The sequence below is a fragment of the Armigeres subalbatus genome, chromosome 2 (genome assembly GCF_024139115.2).
Source record: "Armigeres subalbatus isolate Guangzhou_Male chromosome 2, GZ_Asu_2, whole genome shotgun sequence".
In the NCBI taxonomy this organism is placed as follows: Eukaryota; Metazoa; Arthropoda; class Insecta; order Diptera; family Culicidae; genus Armigeres; species Armigeres subalbatus.
The window spans coordinates 78,960,662-78,981,806 of NC_085140.1; the positions used below are offsets into that span (position 1 = coordinate 78,960,662).

The following is a 21,145-nucleotide window of genomic DNA, read 5'->3' on the forward strand; positions in this document are numbered from 1 at the left end:
TCCAGGTGCTCCCCCTTGCGGAAGCTCAAATCCTCGTCCGTGCGGGCGTCGTAGTCATACAGGGCCACGAAAATTTTCGCCGCCGAAATGGAATCACTGCCCGGGTCGGGAATGGCCGGCATCGGCTGCCGGATGGCCTGCTCCTGCGGCGGAGTGGCCACCTGGTTATTCGGCATCACCGGATCGCTGTCGATTCCGCCCGGTCCGGCCCCAATCTGGTGGTGATCCTTGGGGTCCGTTTTGGCACTGCTGCTGAAACAGTTGCCCATTTTGGGGTTTACCTATTTTTCACTTGCTCTCGCTGAAATGCAAATCAACAAACTACACTTCTTCGGTGGATTTCCTTTATCCTCTTTCAGTCCACTTATTTAGATACTCTGACGTTTGCTTCCACACTTTGCAAGGTATAGGTATCGGGGTGGAGTTGCACGCACACAGAATTTTTAATGCTTCCTTCAGCTCCGCAGACTGGGTTTCACTTGTTCTCTTCTTCACCAACACTTGGGGTGCCCTTACCCAGCCTACCGATGACCACCAGCCTGAATCACACGTTCAAAGTAGATTTATTATTTTATTTTCTGGGACACTTCTGGGCTTTTTCTTCCAACAGTAGACTAACAACCCAATGGATTGCTCGCTATTTGGCAAAACTTTCTAAACACTGACACTCGACTTTATCCATCCGATGTTATTCATCAACATGAACTAAACTTGAATCGAAGCAAAGCACTGTTCTTCCTGTTATACGGGCTCTTCTGTTTTGATATTGGCTGGATCATTAAATGACCACCCAGCTGACACTACCAGTCGAACATTAGGAACCCAATCACTTTAATCCTCATAAATGGCGAAGGCGATTCCGAAGGTTGCTGTTGCTGCGGGAAGAGAGACAATTTTTTCATCAAATTTCAATTGCTCGTCACTTCATTCACACTTTTTTTCAAATCTTAGCGCTTGATTAAAAACCAAACATTGTTCTACCAAAAAAACACTAGACCAAGAATCACTGAAACAATATCATTGGACCATTATTCCATCACAATGAGCACGGTCTCGGAGGCAACATCCATCATCATACTCGCCCGATAAAATAGTCACAACTGTGGTCGGGTCTCGGTGGTTCTGTTTGTAGCGACTATGCTGGCTGCATGCTCACCAGCAGCACTTTGACTTGACTGACGGGGATTCCACGCTCGCACACTATGAACCAACTCAATTACAGTGCTCTCGCACTCAATAACTACATTGGAACGGAGCTAATGTTGCCAGATTTATGCTGTTTTTGGATAAAAGTGTGACACATATTGGGTTTGCTAAGAGCTGTACATAACTTGCTGCTTAAAGGTTGTTTTGGTATGGATTTTTTAGCTGCACCTTCATGTTGCAAATGTTTATACATCCTACAATTTTGCTCATCAACAATCGAGTTATATTAATTTCAAAGTCTATCAGCAGTTAAACAACTCTCAATTGGCATCATCAGAACCAAGAAACATTTAGGAATATAACATGAAATAAACTTTTAAATATGTACTTCAGATCTTTTTCCGGTCGGCGTTTTGCAAAATCGCACCAAGCGCCAATGAACAATTACTGATTATTTTATTGCACCAGTTTTCGAGTAGCAGATCCAATTGATCAGAAATCGTATCGGATATCCATCCATCCATCCTATAACTGAGTATATCCAACAACATTTAATGTACAAATGATGTGATGTGATTTCATTTCCGTTTGCATTCTACGTACCAAATAATACACGTCAGTCAAAAAGGCACTTGGTGCGGTTTCGCTGAGCTCCGACTAACCATCCTGTCTGAAAATGTTTTAGACTCAACCATGTTGAAATGATTGCCCTATGCTAAGCCGTGGTATCTGGCAAAGTTAACGCAATCGGTTGTCTTCTTCTTATTACTGGGATTGAGTGTGATTTTTTTTCATTTCACGATTTCCCTGAGCTTGAAATTTAGTTAGTAGATTCTAGTAACTATAGTTCAAAGCTTTGTTGATAAAACATTAACAAGTCGGAGTTCGTGCTGAATCATAGGATCGCACTATTGACTTTTTCTTCTTGGAAATAGCACCTAAAATGTTATAATGTCGCAGATCATAGCTTAACGTACATTCTTAAGAAAATTATTCAACTCTTATTGAGTGGAATGTTTTCACTGCCATGTGACGAGTTTAGTACAATTCATTGCTTCAAAGCGTCGGTTCGTTTTGTATACGGCATCCGTCGAAGAGAGTCTACAGCTGCAGTTAGGGACACCATACTAGGACACGACTTGGACAACAACTACCAGAACCGTATAAGTTGTTTCATACGCCGGGGTTATGTCGAAAGTCTTCCAGTCTATCTCCAACAACATTTAACAAAAGGCCAATTGGAGCGTGCCCGTACTTTCGTGATCCCCCACCACACGACGGCGAAGAGGAAAAGTGTTTTGATCGCAGGGGCAATCCACTGGAACCAGCTGTCTTTGGCGATCAGACAACAACCAATGATAAGCAAATTTAAGAAAAAGTACTCGATGCAAGATAGGGCAATTACAGAAGCTAGACTCTATAACACACCCGATACCAGAACCTAGATTTAGGTAAACTAGAGTCCTACAGCTACAATTATTATATTATTATAATTATTATAGTCACTGTAAGGTAAACTACTGTATTAGCACTCCTACTCTGTCTTATATTCCGACCGTTTGTTTCAATAATAATGTCTCTTCCTTACCCTAAAATATAGGGTAACCTGTAGGCTTCCGTTATGACAATACACCCGATTCTTTTTTTACACGGGGGATGCGTTCCGTGTAAAATAAGTTTTCAGTTCAAAATTTAAAAATCCGTGTAAAAAATGTTTTATGATTTCTCGAATCATGCAAAATGGAGCAACTTTGCAAAAATTTTGTATGGAATTTTTTTTACACGGCCATGTAAAAAAAATCCGCGTGAAAACAGAATCGGGTGTAAATATTGTCTATGCGAGTCATCGCTGGAACGTCGCTGAACCGTCGCGTCGCTCAACCAGCGAGCGCTTTCCAGTTTGGTGCTTCGGCGACGCATTAAATTTGCCTGCGTCGCTGGAGCACTTACTGGAAAGGGTCACCAGCGACCAGCGACGTTTCAGTCGAGCGACGTAGTTGAGACAAGTTCATACGTCATGTTCTTGATTTCATCTGTATCGACAATAAAATAAATAAAATTTTAATTCCACTCGTGTCTCGTACTCGATTCAAGTAACTACGAGACACTGAAGAAGACCTTACAATTGAGGTTGAAATACGTATATGTAAAAGTAATACGAGGTGGTGGAATTAAAGGGAATTGTACTAAACTCGTCTTATGACAGTACATTTTTAATTTTAATGATTGTCAATGTTATATCTTTTGTTTCAACTCATACGTTCACCCAAAAAAATCTGCACGTTGTTTCCACCTGAAAAAGTACGTAGATTTTATCCACCTGAAATTCACGTAACTTTTACCAGATGTTTTGATAAAATTATCATTCTACGTGAAAATCAGGCAAGTTCTACCTGAGTTTTGGGTAGAATTCACCGGACACGTAAGTTTCACCTGAATTTTCTGAAGCATTTGCAGCTACGTGTGCACGTAAAACGTACCTGAAAATTCAGGTGGAAACAACGTTTAGATTATTTGGAGTGTTCCACATTGAGTTTTTCAATAAATCTGGCAGCACAGTTCCCGTCCCGTCACCGCACATTGCTCACTCACAGCAACAAAACAGAACTCCTGGCAGTTTTCATTCATTAAAAAATCCATTTTTTCACAACACAGGTCCTCTAATGTTTGTCAAGAGTACGGCAAGATGTTGCTTTATTTTCGAATGTTAAGCCTCCTTACACTAAAAAACTCCGCAGGATCCGTGGGTGTTGGTTGAAGAATCTTTTATTCAGCGAAGCATGCACCACTACCTTCGGCAGCTCAAAGAGTAACAAGTTTTCTTCGCGACTGACGGACGACGACGACCCAACCAAACCAAAGGCCAGGTGAATGTGTGGCGGATCCGCTTTCTGTAGCACTTGTCCCGTAGTCACATCATCAGAAACACATTTTCAAACCGAACAAAACAACTACGTTCGCGTGCCGTACACTTTATCGCGATTTTTCCACGAACAAATTTGGCTAAATTTATTATTGACCACGACGACGACCCCAACAATGTACAAGCCAAGCAGAGGGACCAGCTCGGTTGCTGTTTGATTTTGATGAAAAACATTCCTGACGCACTGGCACTGGTACTGACTGATGCTGTTTCAGTCAGTCGTTTGTCGTTCGCGGTCGGGAGAAAAGAAACAGCTGCTCTGGTCAAAAATACACGATGTGCCGTCTCTGTTTCGCCTATAAAAAATTTGCTGGATATCTTCCATCTCTTTCTCAAGCATTAACGATTGCACCATGACGTCATCGGACACCATATGAGGGCAATGTTTACATGCTTTTTACCCGTGTTTAAATGGGAGTGACTTCTCATGAGGGCAATGTTTACATTTTTTTTTATATGGAGATTTTGACTCGTGCAATGGTCAATTCAAGACAAAATTTTCAAAACGACTTATCTGTTTTTGTAAACAAAGATTCAAACGACGATTTGACGAATCTGATAGCTCTCCCACGCAAACCAACACCATCAACAGGTAGCGGAATCCTTCACCTACCTATTGATGGTGTTGGTTTGCGTGGTAGAGCTATCAGATTCGTCAAATCGTCGTTTGAATCTTTGTTTACAAAAGCAGATAAGTCGTTTTGAAAATTTTGTCTTGAATTATTCTTTCGATAAAAGCCTTTTCAAATGACATTTTTGACATTTGGGGCATTTTTACATTACACGCTAACCTGGATCTACCCAAAATTATGTCAAAGTGACCCAGATTCGGCAAAACCGTGGTTACTCTAATATGGGTAAGGGTACTTGACTCAAATCTGGGTAACCGTACAAGCGAAAAAATCTGGGTAACCGGTACCCAGCTCTTTTCGCTCCAGAAAATTATTATTATGTAAAAAATATTAAATAAAACAAAATCCCCAACGCATATCACTTGCCGGCTGTGCCGACAATGCTCCGCCATGATAACTTCAACACTTCTTAAGAGCCCCGCACATAGCATACGTTTGCGTTGCGTTTGACACATTTCCCATGGGAAAACTGTCAAACGCAACGCAAACGTATCCTATGTGCGGGGCTCTTTACCTGTTTCTTGCTGCATTCTACGAAAAAATGTCTTCATTTATTCTGGCATGCGACTTCGACGCCGGTCGACGCCATGTTGATACATCCGAAAATGTTTAAGCAGGAACTAATAAGGTTATTAGTTCCTGGTTTAAGTCCCCGGTTACCCAGATTTCGGGTTCGTCTGACTCAGATCCATTTTGTTGACATATATGATATTAATATCAGAAAAATCCGGGTACAAACGACCTAGCGACTGAGTTATTTCAGGTTAGCGTGTAGGGCATCTTTAATGTTATTGGCAAATAAAGGTTGCATGAAGAAGAAGAAGTCGAAGGATGATATTTGAAATAAACTGCACGGGGAAGCATACGGGAAATTTTTTAAAACGCTTCTCAAAAATTCTAGGAGCAATTTAATTAAAAGCGGTAAGCAGTACGGGGTTGGACTTTCCCTCTTCTGTATAATAAATGCAATTTTTCGATTTCAAATTTTATTTTGTGATATCACACTTGATACACAGTATATGAAAAGTTCAACCCGCTACTGCTTTACGTTTTTGATTAAATTGCTTCTAGAATTTTTGAGAAGAGTTTTAAAAAATTTCCCGTATGCTTCCCCGTGCAGTTTATTTCAAATATCATCCTTCGACTTCTTCTTCTTCATGCAACCTTTAATCGCCAATAGTTATCCAGTATTTTGCGCTCCATAATGGCGGCGTGAGTTCCTCTCAGTTTGACATTCAAGAGGTAGAAAACACTGGAACTCATCTAGTCTGCCTTGATCAGATAAAAATTTGTTGAGTAAATAAACAAATGTCAACAATTTTACGTATAGAGAGTTAAACTTGTATAAAAAATGCTGTTTATTCTAAAATTTAAAATTAATAATAGTTATACTTTTTTTAGGGTTGCTGAAGATCCGCCGGTAAAGGCGAAAATAAAAAATATTGGATCCAAAAAAAAGATCAACGATGTTCCAGTCTGAGAGTTCCTACCATATTTGAATATGAAAAGATTTGTTTGGGAAAGGTCCTTGATTCCGGCGATTCCGGTCACGTCCCTCATTACTCGTTTGGATTTCAAACGACATTAACTTTTTTTTCATTTTAAGCTGAACGTTGGAGTTGAGCATAAATGTGCTAAAATATCTTCTTATAAGTATATATGCCTATCTCAATAATATCTTCTATCCACTTGTCGAGCTTCGCTTTGAAATAAGAAGGGAAAGTAGAATATTCGAATTTGTTTATTATTAGTTGATGGTATTTCAGTACCCATGTCTTTTTACAGGTAGATTTAATCAAGAAAAATTTACACAAATTTATCTGAAAGATTTTAAAAGAGTTTGGGGATAGTGAGCATGGAAAGAATAATAGAAAATTGGAAATCATTAGCAGAGTGTTTTGTTTAACTTGCGCAAGTATCATTGTGAAATATAGAAGCTTATACCTAATAGCTTAGCTTAGACTGACTGTACATATCAATGGTTGCTACTCCGTGATTGATCAGAACTGGTGCAAATTGCACTACGATCCAAGTAAATAGTGGTTGGGATTTACCAACTATTCTCGAAGTGCACATTTCAGCAGCTCGCAAATATTGATCAATAACGGCGCCGGCCAAGTCCTTACAGTCAGTTGGGAGAGGGAGGAAATGTGAGTGTGTGGTAATTGTTGCTACTAGAGACCGAGAATACCTCTGCATCTCCACGTTTACCACGGGAAGGAAGTAGTGTTAGTTGGGTGGGGTAATCAGTAACATAGATCGGGATTCACCATGGAATGTGATGTGACCTATGAAACTTCTACACAGCAGTATTAGCATTTCCTTAATTTGTTCAATTGTTCATTCTTCGCGAGAATAAACAATCAATCGTTCAAAATGAGCGATTGTTCATTTGAATTTCGGATTAGGCGCCCGCGTTATCATTTCATTAACGTAAGAAAAGTAAAAAAGAAACGGGATTGAAAATAATTGATAGTAATCGGAAAGCTAATGTTATTTAGCAACCTTTATTTTATCTCTATTTGACGTTAAGTAAGAATGTAAATTTACGTTCATTTTACATGTCGTTTATTTTGCATTACTTTCGCGCGCGCGTGTGTGTCACTTGCCTTGACCAGTATACCGCCGGAAATAAGTATAAAGACAAGCATGTGTTTCATACATTTTCATCATGTTTGAGAATCGAAATCTCGACTCGTAGCGATTCGATTTGGCTAAAATTTTACTAGGCACCTGTTTTCCACTAGAACTTTCGATCTTTGAGTGAATTGTATACATCTCTAATCATTTTGACCTCCGAATCTGGAAATAATTATAAAGACACCACTTTTTATATGGGGCTCCATACAACAGACCTGTCTTTATAATTATTTCCAGCAGAAACGCGTATAAGTAGAATATATGCATAAAAGTAACTTTCATTCAATAAAAATTCAAGTCATTTTAGGCCTGCTGGCAAAAAATCAGCCCAATCGAATCGCTATGAATCGAGATATTGACCTCCCAACATGGCCATTTTGTATGGAAACCAAGCTTGTCTTTATACTTTTTTCCACCAGTGTATACCGTAGTCAGGATCTCACTGGTATTAATCCTGATGTGCCGGTTGGCACTCGTGTTGGGCTTGTGCGCTTTGAGCGGCACACGGTCGCTTCCCAGTCTACATAAAATCGCACATGGTGCAATACAAGATTCTAAATTGGAGACGATATACATACATGTTGTGTGGAAAAGTACCTTTATCGCCTGCACTTCAGCATCCTACACGACACCATATACGTTTATGTGTTGACTGGGTTTGATAGGGCCTGCTTATGGACACATGCAGCTTTTTGTAGAGGTTTAACAGAGCCCACTGTCAAACCCCACCACATCCTAGGCAGGCCCCCTAACTCGCAGTGGCCATGGGGAGGGGTCGTCAAGCCCTTGGACATAGTCCCTGCTGCCCCTCATATAGAAGCTTATACCTAATGTAGGTTTACCATACACTTTTTTCAATTGAATCTTGGGTTGGATTAGCTACTACATCCTTGAGCAACTTTTTGGGAAGCTTAGCGTGTGTGGGAAAGTTTGATTCTTACACAAACATTACTTTAATATTTTCATGCATGTTGAATTGGTAGCATTTGATGCAAAACATAACAGTTACTGTTAATATGTTGATTTTAAATGTCACAAAATTTTGTTCCTGGTTCTTGAGGAGAGTAGTGGGGAGGTCTTTTGCTCGATATTAATCGACGAACTTGCTAAAAAAAGAAGCAAATAATGAATATAACAATGTAAAACAGTTTTTAATAATATAAAAAACGAAGAAAAGCAGGAGTGTTGGTTTCAGTTGCAAAGAAACTACATATGGAAATCCATTAGGATGGTCTGCATAAATTAAAAAAGCAATAAACATTCCTATAAAATAGAATTAAAGGTGACTAAAGTATAAGAAAAATGTAGCTGAGAAAAAAGCTTTAAGAAAGTTTTAAGCGGAATATTTGACATTCGATTGTTTATATCTGGGCTGTATGAACCTTGATGAGTGCCAATGTTTCCAATGAATCAAAGCCTACATTGATCAAAAGATGTAAATATTTTCTACCTCTTGAATGTCAAAAAGGAACTCACGAGGCCGCCATTATCAAGCGCAAAATACTGGATAGTATAAAATGACAGTTCAAGATAAAATCACAGACAAACAGACGTAACTCTTCATACAAACTGTTCGAAAAATTATCGTCATTCGCTTTTCGGAAAACACTACTGCCATCTGTTATCAGAATCGCGAAAAACACAGCCGGCCATGATTATTTACCATTTGACGTTTGCTCCTAACGCATACATCTATATCAATCATCATCATCATCGTCATCAACACAGAAAACATTCAGCAGCATATACACTAATCAAATGTCAAAGCGATTGAACACTAGCGCCTCTCTTGGCACAATCGCGTATAGCACAGATGTACTTCAAATCAACCGTTGTACACGTGTACGATGTTTAAATGAGAAGTGTTACGTCTGTTTGTCTGTGATAAAATATTCAAAACGACTTATCTGCTTTTGTAAACAAAGATTCAAACGACTATTTGACGAATATGATAGCTCTCCCACGCAAACCAACACCATCAATAGGAAGGTGAAGGATTCCGCTACCTGTTGATGGTGTTGGTTTGCGTGGGAGAGCTATCAGATTCGTTAAATCTTCGTTTGAATCTTTGTTTACAAAAGCAGATAAGTCGTTTTGAAAATTTTGTCTTGAGTTATAAAATGTAAAACTCGGGAAATATTTAATTACTAGTTGACCCGGCAGACGTTGTCCTGCATAGTAGGCGAAAAGGCGCCTTGCGAACTGCCCATTCGAAATTCCCATACGATTCTTTATTTTAGTTTTTCACGATTTTCTCTACTTCACTAACGATTTTCGACTGAGAAAATATCGTATAAACCCGTCGGAAACGATAACAGTCATATTTTGCTGAAGGAATGGAGAAAATCCATCCAGCCGTTTTCGAGTTATGCGGACACGAACACAGACCATTTCATTTTTATATATAAGATAACTGTTAGGGCATCTTTAGTGATGTCACAGTTATAGTTATATTGATTTCCCGAGTTTTACATTTTATAACTGTCAAAGATATAAAACAAGAAATGCATCTTGTGTAGCTTGCTGCTGCGCCAGGAAATCACCCATTGCGCATTATTGCACTCGGCGAAGGTATCGCCTTACTCGGATCACTGTTGGACTCTGACTGAGGGAGAACGATGCTTGGCTGCTTGCTTGTCACCAACACCAAGACGGCATAAACCAATGTCATTTATTTTATACAGGTCCGGTTGAGCGTGCCTTTTGTTCGTATTAGTAGCCCAAAAAGTGTAAACATTTCTGATCAGCTGACTGCTGACGTCAAACTCACACCAAATTTCATTCATGAGGTGTGAGATTGACGTCACCGTTCTTTTGTTCCCGGCACCCGAGCCACCGCCGTCGTCGTGCGAAACGAACACTGTTACTGATTCCGACATTTCACGAACACGTTTGTGCAGTCTCGCCCGAACCTGTATAAAATCCATAACATTGGGCATAAACAGCATATAATATAGAGTGGTATACAACAGGGCTGTCTCGCCCCACACATCCCCCTTTCTCTCCGGCTTTTTTCTCTTGCAATTATAACTTGTCCTTGATTTTCTCTTTTATTGTAAATGTATTATTGAGCTTATATTTAATTAAACACTCGGTGAAAATACCACTACAAAGATTTATTCGCCGAAGGCACCATTCAAAGGCCAAGGAAATCGAAAACCATTTTCTACGGAATATTGTCTTATATTCAGGCAACGAACAGATATTTCCGGTTTGAATAGATGAAGTTTCCTCCAACGGTTGTTCATTTACCTCATTCATATGCTCCAAGATTCAATTTGTACGTTGGTCTTCCTGGTCTTCAACCCATAGAAGGCCATCGCACTTTGTAGGTGGTTGTAAGTACGATTTTCTACTACAATTTTGGCACGTCAATCTCCAGCTGCTGAGCGAAGCAGATCAACTCAACACCACGACTTCCTACCAAATATTCCACTCTCTTATCTGTCACTTTCCCACCTAGGGCTAATGCTAATGGCTAATATATATGCCCTTTATTCGGTTTATGTCATTTACCATGCCCGTCTCAATCGCTACAGATGCGTCTTCGTATTTCACGACTAACATTGTTATCAGCCGTTAGCAAGGATCCAAGGTAGACGAATACCTAGACCACCTCGAAGGTATCCCCGTCTATCGTAACACTGCTTCCCAGGCGGGCCCTGTCGGACTCGGTTTCGCCCACAAGCATGTGCTTTGTCTACGATGCATTCACCACCAGTCCAACTTTTGTTGCTTCACGTTTCAGGTAGGTGTACAGTTCTACTACCATTGCAAATGTTCGGCCGACAATGTCCATGTCACCCGCGAAACAAATAAATTGACTGGATCTGTCGTCGCTGGTATTGATTCCGTAGATCTGCAGTCAAACAAAGTACGCGAACACAATAACCGCCCTAGTTTCAGCTCCGAACTTCTTCTGAAACGAACTTTCTCTCGGAGTTTGACCTTCAAACTAAATGATGCGTTTTTTAGTGCAATTTTATGAGAATCTAACAAACTTCGTCCGAAGTTGGGTTTCTAGCCTATATCTTGCATGCTATGATGGCATAAATACCAGCTATCTCGCATCGACAAAACACGCTAGCAGTGCACCACTATCTTGTGCATCTTCGCATTCGTTCAAAAGCCTTCATTCCTTACACAAGCAAAATTATCGGCCACATATAGATAAGCAAATTCTGCATTTATTATCCGCTCTTTTTGCGTTATTCAATCACACGCACATTCTCTAAATAGTGATCGACATCACTATTTGTGCCATATTCCGAGTACTGATCAAATTTGACACGATATTTTAGGGAGCATCAGAGCTAGCGAAATATCAAATTCTTTTTTATATGAAACTGTATCTGAATGATAAATACATCTCAAGACAAGACTGGCATCACCGATGCGATGCAAACTCATGGTGCAGCTACATTGTCTTCTTTTATGTCTCTTCCTGTTATGTACATCGTTTTCCAGGTGGTCATGACTGTAGCAGGTTTCCTCTATCTTGCCGTTCCGTGTCAAAGTACCAATTCCGACATTGCTAAACGGTCCTTATACAAATCATACTAATAGAGTTCCATACCAAAGCGTAACTCTCTGAATGTTCCCGAAAGGATCGAAAGCGTTCAAGTAATTTGAAACACTCGTTTTTCCCCTTTCCAACGTCGCCTTGACTAATCTTGTTAGTTTATCCGAAAGTTCACATTCGTGCATTAAATGCCATAGCAAACGAACATAACAAAACAATACAGATTTATTTTTAGTATTCTATTCTGTAGTGTGCTCATAACATGTAAGGGAAGGTAATAAATATGATAATTACTTCTGCCTCATACGCAGCTGATCGTAGGATCAATCCCAAGTTCAATTCTCCTTTTTTTCTCTCCATATATTTCTCATGTTTTAGCAATCGCTAAGATTAGAAATAGACTGAATACCGGGCCCATCTTCTATTCTTTAACTACAACTTGACTAATTCTAGCCGTAACTGTTAGAAATCGAAAAGAGCGAAAGAAAGCTCGTTTTGGCATCCATTGCAACCTGTTAATCAAGATGAGCCTCTTCCATAGAACCTACCCCCTAGATTCCAATAATATTCTCGTGGCGAGTGCAGAAGTGTTCTTGATTTACAATGTGGCGAGTGACTGCATCTTTTATCAATTCCCTTACATCTACGGTAGCCCGAAAGGACGTGGCCAGCGCCGTTTGTTAACCCTCCTAGAGCTTTTGAACTGAGCACATTGAGGTGCTCAGCGCAAATCCCATGTCCTAGCCACTGGCCACTATGCAATTGCGATTGTGCTGGTAAAACACGGAGTAGCAACTACGACATGTAAGGTTATCATGCTCATGCTCTACTTTGTTAATGCAGTTTTCTTCTCATAAGACAAGAACCTCGACTAATTCTATTCGCTTTTGAAGCGAAACATCGTGATTTCGCATAAATTAAAACTCAAGCATAATCCATTTCCTCAAATTTGCGAGCAAGTTATCCAAAACATTTGGACTCCAATATTAAGATCTGGGCAGGATCTGGGTATTATTTAACCACCACGGTCGGAGATACATTAAAAATTATTTCTTACATTCGATACAAGCTGCACCACGTTCAGGACTCCAGTTAGCCTTGCGAGCAACGACGTCGGCTCGCCACCCTGGAGCTGGCGAGTTCGATTCTCAGTCCCAGTCTAGGATGTTTTCGGGTGGGAAACATTCCTGATTACCTGGACATAGTGTATCCATTGTACTTACCACACAAGATACATACTCATGTAATGGCGAGCATAGAAAAACTTTTAATTTTTAATAACTGAGGAAATGCTTATAGAATACGAAGCTGAAATGCAGAGCCATAGATGGGATATCACAATTGCTAAACATGACTTTATTTACCAATTTGAAATCAAGGCTCTTCAAAAGCGTCATTGCGGCATCCACAACTTCAATATTACTTTCTTACAACGTGCCTTTGCAGTTTTTTTAATTCGCATTTTTTTTATCCGGTGGTTCAGCAGAATCGTGGACATTAGAACGCTAGTAGCACCGTATTCATCAGTTTTATCAATGCTACAATAAACTGAATTTGGCCGATTATTATGCATTATGTTGTAGTGTGTGTTTTGTTTTATCACCAACATCGATTTGGCATTTGGCATTTGGTACCGGTACTTTGGCTGCTAGGCTGAGGTTAACTAGATACTTGATACGTGACCAGGTGAGTCATTGGTAATCTTGAACTTAGATTACGCAAGTGAATTGAGCAAGTAGCTTGACTTGAACGTCTAAACTCCTCCGTTCAACTCACTTGCACGAAAAGAAAGTTGAACATGTTCAACCTTTGGCAAGTCAAATGAATTTTACTGAAATTAACAAATTGCTTGCCTTGTCAAAACCTCGGTTAAAACATAGCATGATACTTTAGGATCAACGCCCCATTGTTCCTCAGAAACTTGCTTTGTGTTTTCTAGTGCTTTTAACACACCATTGAGTTTTTCGTCATCAAACCATTTCAACTATGAACGGACCTTTCAAATCGCCCACGACATGTTTTGAACTGTGTTCTCACTCGCAAACCTTCAGCTATTCAATTTATCTGGCTGTCATCATAACTCGCATATCATTCCAACTTTACTTGGCGGTCTTCCCAACACGCCATTACGGCTCTCAAAACACGTAAAAAATCTCAACTTTTCTTGGCGGTCTACCTAACACGACATTTCAGTTCTTTCACACGCAAATCACTCAAGCTTCACTTGGCGAGCTTACCAATACGCCATTATGGTCCTTGAAACACGCTTATCATCAACCGTCTAAGATGAGTTAAGTAACTCCATGTAATTCCACCAATTATTTCGATATCTTTGCAGATACGTATTTCGACCACAACTGTGTGGTCGTCTTCAGTGTCTCGTACTTCACTCGACGACGCTAATCATTTTTACTTTGCTTGGCGGTCTTCAAAACACGCAAGTCATTTCATCTTTACTTGGCTATTCACTAAACACGCCATTACGGTACTAAAACACGCAAATTCTTTCATCTTTACTTGGCGGTTCTTCAAACATGCCACAGCAGTTCTTAACACACGCAAATTATTTCATCTCTACTTGGTGGTCTTCCCAACACGTCATAGCGGCCCTCGAAAAAATCATCTTTACTAGGCGGTGCTCCAAACACGCCATTGCGGACCTCAAAACTCGCAAATCATTCCATCTTTATTTGGCGGTCCTCTAAACACGTTATTGCGGTCCTCAAAACTCGCCAGTCATTTCAACTTTTCTTGGCGGTCCTCCAAACACGCCATTGCGGTCCTCAAAACTCGCAAAACAATTCATCTTTTCTTGGCGGTCCTCCAAACACGCCATTGCGGTCCTCAAAACTCGTCAAACATTTCATCTTTTCTTGGCGGTCCTCCAAACACGCCATCCATTGCGGTCCTCAAAACTCGCAAAACAATTAATCTTTTCTTGGCGGTCCTCCAAACTCGCCATTGCGGTCCTCAAAACTCGCCAATCATTTCTTTTTTTCTTGGCGGTCCTCCAAACACGCCATTGCGGTCCTCAAAACTCGCAAAACAATTCATCTTTTCTTGGCGGTCCTCCAAACTCGCCTTTGCGGTCCTCCAAACTCGTCAATCATTTCATCTTTTCTTGGCGGTCCTCAAAACTCGCAAAACAATTCATCTTTTCTTGGCGGTCCTCCAAACTCGCCATTGCGGTCCTCAAAACTCGCCAATCATTTCATCTTTTCTTGGCGGTCCTCCAAACACGCCATTGCGGTCCTCAAAACTCGCAAAACAATTCATCTTTTCTTGGCGGTCCTCCAAACTCGCCATTGCGGCCCTCAAAACTCGCCAATCATTTCATCTTTTCTTGGCGGTCCTCAAAACTCGCAAAACAATTCATCTTTTTCTTGGCGGTCCTCTAAACTCGCCATTGCGGTCCTCAAAACTCGCCAATCATTTCATCTTTTCTTGGCGGTCCTCCAAACACGCCATTGCGGTCCTCAAAACTCGCAAAACAATTCATCTTTTTCTTGGCGGTCCTCCAAACTCGCCATTGCGGTCCTCAAAACTCGCCAATCATTTCATATTTTCTTGGCGGTCCTCCAAACACGCCATGCATTGCCCATTGCGGTACTGACACGCAAACAATTTCGATTCTTCTCCGTTTAACTTACTTACGCAACCGCGTCTCTCCCAATTTGGAGCACCGGTCCTCACTTGGGTCCTCACGTAAACACTGCAAAAAGCAAACATCCTTCTTGGTTCAGGAATTTACCTTTTCGTCTGAGATTTCGTAGTGGGTGATTTCCATGACGCAGTATTTTTATCAGGCACATTAGTATTAACATTACTCCACTTAATACTAACAAAAAATGAGCAGTAAAACCTGCCACTGTCGCCAAATGTGTAGCTTGCTGCTGCGCCAGGAAATCACCCATTGCGCATTATTGCACTCGGCGAAGGTATCGCCTTACTCGGATCACTGTTGGACTCTGACTGAGGGAGAACGATGCTTGGCTGCTTGCTTGTCACCAACACCAAGACGGCATAAACAGCATATAATATAGAGTGTTATACAACAGGGCTGTCTCGCCCCACACACATCTCAGTAGCAGTTATAAGCTGCACATGTTTTATACTGGAAAATGAAAAAATAATCTTCCGAGGTCAATTCAAATGTCAAACTGTTATGATGACGATGAAATAGTATTTTTTGTATTTAGCTGATGACGTCATCTTCTACTGTTTTGAATAAAATAGAACTAATGTAAATTCCAGTTATGAATTTCCCGACGAAACAGTTCGAATTTTTTAAACTATAATTTTCTATAACGTCTGTTGAAAATGGCATTTTTACAGTTTCAATTTCATTTTCTAACTCCCATATCCCATGCTAATTATTTTTTTCGTGCGCGGATGACAGGCGTTTCACTCACTGAAATTCGAAACTATCCAAAATCAAGATTGAAAGTACTCAAAATTGAGTGTTTTCCCAACACTCCCATTTTGGATATAATTTTATTTTGGTAGATGGGTTCTTTTTACTTAATTGTCAAGTCTTCCTTGATAACTTACTTCTGAATCAATTTGCTTATATGGAAGTATCCAAAATTACGTGTTGAGCCATAACTTGATTTTGGCTGAAAATTTACTTGTCATTAGATTCAAAGGAGTGGAATCAAATCAATTGACATTATTTTTGATTATTTAAATTTTCTAAGTTAATGCTCGATGAATCAACCGAAATTCAAGTTGCGTTGAAGTAGGTGAGTAAAAACTAATTAATTATAAAACAAATGTATTTATTAATTTATTTAATTCTAGGATGCTATCCAAAGCAAAACTTAAACTAACCGACACCGGCAATCGAGCCGCGGATGTTGCTGCATCGCTTAAATTGACGAAGATGGTTTAACCCGAGGATTAACCAAATGGCCTTCTCGAACACTCATCCGGATGTGAGCGCCTCACTGGATTTGGAATGTGGCTACAGTGCCTTCCGTGTCGGTGCCTTTTCCGGATGCGAAAATAATATGACAAAAGCAAGTGCTACACCGAGACCGCACATATTTATATTGATGGTAGGTGGAACCATTAAATCTAATGTTTATAGTTACACAAATATCCTTAACCCATTCATGGTAGGGTATTATATCCTCAGATTTATGTTGCTCAATTCCTCGACACTTTTTTGTTCAATTCTCCAATTCTTCCTCCTTACAGATCCTGATAATGACAGCGGCGAGAGCAGCGGAACAGGAAAACGTTTAGTATTTTTATTCATGTGATTTTCTATTTATATAATGCAATAAACGAATGCATTCGATTTTTTTATTTCATTAATGCCATTAACATATACCAGAAAATATATCACCTAAAATTCTTTACAAGAAACCAGATTTTCAGTAATTTTCACCCAAACGCAACTCTTCGAATAAAAGTAAAAATCACCTAACATGGAGTGTTTATAAAATAACTCAAAATTAAGTACTTAGCGAATAACTCAATTTTGAGTGGTTGCACTTAGCTGTCAAGTTGAGTGAAAAAGACTTAATTTTGGATTGTTTCGGATCTCCGTGCTGCGTCTTCAAAGGGCTTTTTTTCCTGATAAACTTTTTAGAGATCTTCCCTATTTTTCAATCAAAACAAAAAAAACTCAATTTTTTCAATCAAAACAAAACAAAATACGTGCGGAGCACGGATCGCTTGTGTTTCGTGCGTTTCGTGAAGTAAATAAAAATTGCAATCAGGAAGAAAATACCATCTAAAAAATGGCCACAAAACCATTGCTTGGCAGTGTACAATCGGCGGAATTGGTTTGCCGATTATGCTTCACGGAACGAAGACCTCACGAGTTGATTTTCATCGGTTCTGAATTGCAGGACTGGATCGAACTGCTGACTTCTGTGAAGGTAAGGATGATATGCAGTCCGATTATTTTTGGATAATCCATAAAATTTACATTTCAGATTGATCATGTTCCAAATGCCCCAACATCGATATGTGTCGAATGTAGGGCCACTTTAGAAAGCTATGAAACGTTCCGGCAAATGTGCCAAGAAAACAATGGAATATTCCAAGAGACGTTTCTTCCGGTTGCGGATCCGAAGAGGCGAAAAGTAGTTTCTAAGGATGAAAATATAGTGGAAACAGATGTTGATCCTCTTGAAACTATGGAAGTGGAACTCGGCGTAGTGCCTTGCGACTGTTCCACAGATCATGCGTCGCCGTTAGAGAACATGGAAATTAAGGTTGAAGACACAGAGATTGAGGTAAGTGTGTATACAAAAAGTCCTTGTTAGTGAACTTAAAATGGAATAAAGTTGTTTTATTTTTATCCAGAAACCAGCCCAAGACCCAATCAATGTAAAAATAATCACGGAACATGATATAAATCGAGATGTCGTACTAAAAATACTAAACTCAAGTCCGGCCTGCAAAGTTCTTATAAGGCACAAACTTTCGCAGGGTTATCCGATTGCCAATAAAGATATGAATCTAATTTGTCGAACCGTATGTAGTCCACTTTTCAGTCCGATGATCGAGCATGGAATGTAAGCTGGAAAATGAATTTTCGTTCACTTACAGTAATTTAACTTTTTTTTTTCTCAAGATCCGTGACCACAAAAACAAAACAGAAATTGGCAAAAGCTATTGTAGAAACATTCGACTGTCTCGGAGCTCGGAGAGAAGGTGCGCCAGTTGAGGTAATTGCATTGGACTGCATTTGTAAAAGCAAAACTACAATTTACTTTCAAACAAGGATGTTACCGATCATTTAGTAATTTGCGTTCGATCATTTAGTAGTTTTTCAATAACTCATTCTAGAAGCTAAATCTCAAAATGTGTTGTATGGTGGACTTCTAGTGCGAAGGTTTTTCTACAACTCTGCCATATGATTCGTTGTTTGAATTCCACTAGTAACGGAGTTATAGCTATAGTTTCAGTAACTCAAACTAAATGATAACAAAACTCCAATAATTTAGTTTGAGTTACTGAAACTAGCGCTGTAACTCCGTTATTAGTTGAAATCTAACAACGAACCATTAGACAGAGTTTTAGAAAAACCTTCGCACTAGAAGTCCACCATACAACACATTTTGAAATTCAGCTTCTAGAATGAGTTATTGAAAAACTACTAAATGATCAAACGCAAATTACTAAATGATCGATAACATCCTTGCTTTCAAACACTTTCAGTTTCAATGGTTTTGGAAGTTCAACGGCCAGTCGAAGGGGGACCACTCGGGAAAGATTCAACATTGGATCCGTAATACATCGAAGATCCTACAAGGCGTCCGACGTAAACGCCGAAATGCGAATCCGGGGCTGACCAATGACGAAGCCAATGCTGTCGAAGAATTAGGCCAGTTGGACGACTTGGCAGATTATGTCAAGATTAATCAGCTTATGACTTTAACGTTCACATATCGTCAGAGCCTACGCATCCCGAAGAGTGGCCCTTCGTCAGTATGTGCAGAATTTCCACATCTGCTGTGGTATGGTCATCTGATGGTAATACTTTGTCGTCATGTGGACTGTACGGCATTTTCCAATAAACAAACCTTTTTTAAATATGAATTCAACTCACCTCTAACTCTTTCGAGTTGAGTCTTGCACATATCTCAAATGTGTTCATATTTTTTTCATATATTTTTTATACTGTTCATTTACTTATTATACTTACTTTTCTTATGACTTCTGCTTTGCTTTTTTATTGTTTGTTTTTTTCAACTATCAAACTCTTATTGACTTTTCTTTTCTTTTTTTTAATCATAAGATATTGTATTATGAAGAAACTAATATTGTCTAAACCTTATTTTTGTATTCCAGATTGATCAAGAGTTTGATCGTATGTATCCCAAGAGACGTGCAATCGGCACGCTTTCCTCTATTTCTCCATTATGCTTAATGCTAAAACACACATTCAGCGAAATAAGTTGCCGTGAGTCAATCTAACAATTTGAATTGGTAATCGACTTATCTTAAGTTTGCCTCCTCAACAGCAATCATTCAAGCATTGATGAAAGTGATGGCCGAATTGACACTGCAAGGAAACTCCCGTAAGACGTCCTCCACCGGTTTACCGCCGATAGAAGATAATGCATCGGTGTTTGTCCGTTGGTTGCAACCCGAAACGGACTTGGACTATTTTGTCGAAAATATCCCGGGAGATCCGCCATATATTGTCTGCACGGCGAGGGCCTTCGCCGAGGGACAGTACTATGTGATTATAACGAACACGGCCATCGATTGCGGCCACAACTTCGACCGAGCCTTCGATGTACTGGTGAAGGCGTACAAAGTGTTCAACATTTCGGTGCCGGGACGGGCTAACAAGGTGATAGAGCTATTCGATCTAGTTTATGGACTCCAGATGCACAGCCGATTGAGCCACGTTAACAAACTGTTTGGCAACATCAAGAAAGCGGTTAATCCGATGATCAATTGATTTCTGTCGTAGAACTACTACACAACAGTGTTAGGAAAAACTCGAATTCGCCAAATACATGGATGATCCAGAGCGAGTTGAAACACGTCGAAATCATCTCCCAAACAAATCATTCACAATTCGACGCATTCATTTCAATTATTGTAGGAATTTTCGTACACAGTGTTGGTAGAATCATACTTAAATCTCAATCATGATCGAACGTACTTGCACAGAATTCTGCTAAGACGGCCGGATCGCATCGTATCGCTCATTCGCCGAAAAAATTATTACGCTCCAAAAAGCGTCAATACCCAAATGGAGGTCTATTTTACATTGGCGTATGGAATTATTTATTACTAGCAGACCCGACAAACTTCGTTTCGCCTGAAAGCGATTTATACTCTGATTAGTTATCGAGTTATGTCGAAATTTCTTTTTCATTTATACGGGAGCCCCCCTTTCCAAAGAAGGGATGGGCCTCGAACCATATCAAGAACCTTCCCCGGCCCCAAAAACCTCTGCATACTAATTTTCACGCCGATCGGTTCAGTAGTTTCCGAGTCTATATGGTTCAGACAGACAGAAATTCATTTTTATGTATATAGAAGAAGAAGAAGAAGGAGATTGTTTTTGTTTTAACCGAAGAAAATTGGTGCTTTCAACCAAGAACACGTAAAAATCATGCCATGATGCAAACCGCAAGTCTAATCATGAACGATTGTTTTTCCTTGTCGGGTACATATTTTTATTACTGCAACCATTTAAAAAAATATATTTCTCTGTTTTTATAACTTTGTCGTCATGCCATATCGCTACTTGAAGTGAGCGCCAATGTTTGACTAACAGCTTTTTACCAACACGGCTCAGTATTT

At 39.8% G+C, this 21,145-nt stretch overlaps 1 protein-coding gene across 1 annotated transcript; it reads left to right on the plus strand.

Annotated features, from left to right (window-relative positions):
• The first annotated feature begins 17,424 nt into the window (after positions 1-17,424).
• On the plus strand, positions 17,425-20,376 carry LOC134209360 (uncharacterized). Its single transcript, XM_062685347.1, has 7 exons — positions 17,425-17,751; positions 17,809-18,111; positions 18,182-18,393; positions 18,453-18,546; positions 19,040-19,354; positions 19,673-19,784; positions 19,846-20,376. The coding sequence occupies exons 1-7, from the start codon at positions 17,611-17,613 to the stop codon at positions 20,289-20,291; spliced, it is 1,623 nt and encodes a 540-aa protein (XP_062541331.1). The 5' UTR covers positions 17,425-17,610; the 3' UTR covers positions 20,292-20,376.
• The last annotated feature ends 769 nt before the right edge of the window (positions 20,377-21,145 follow it).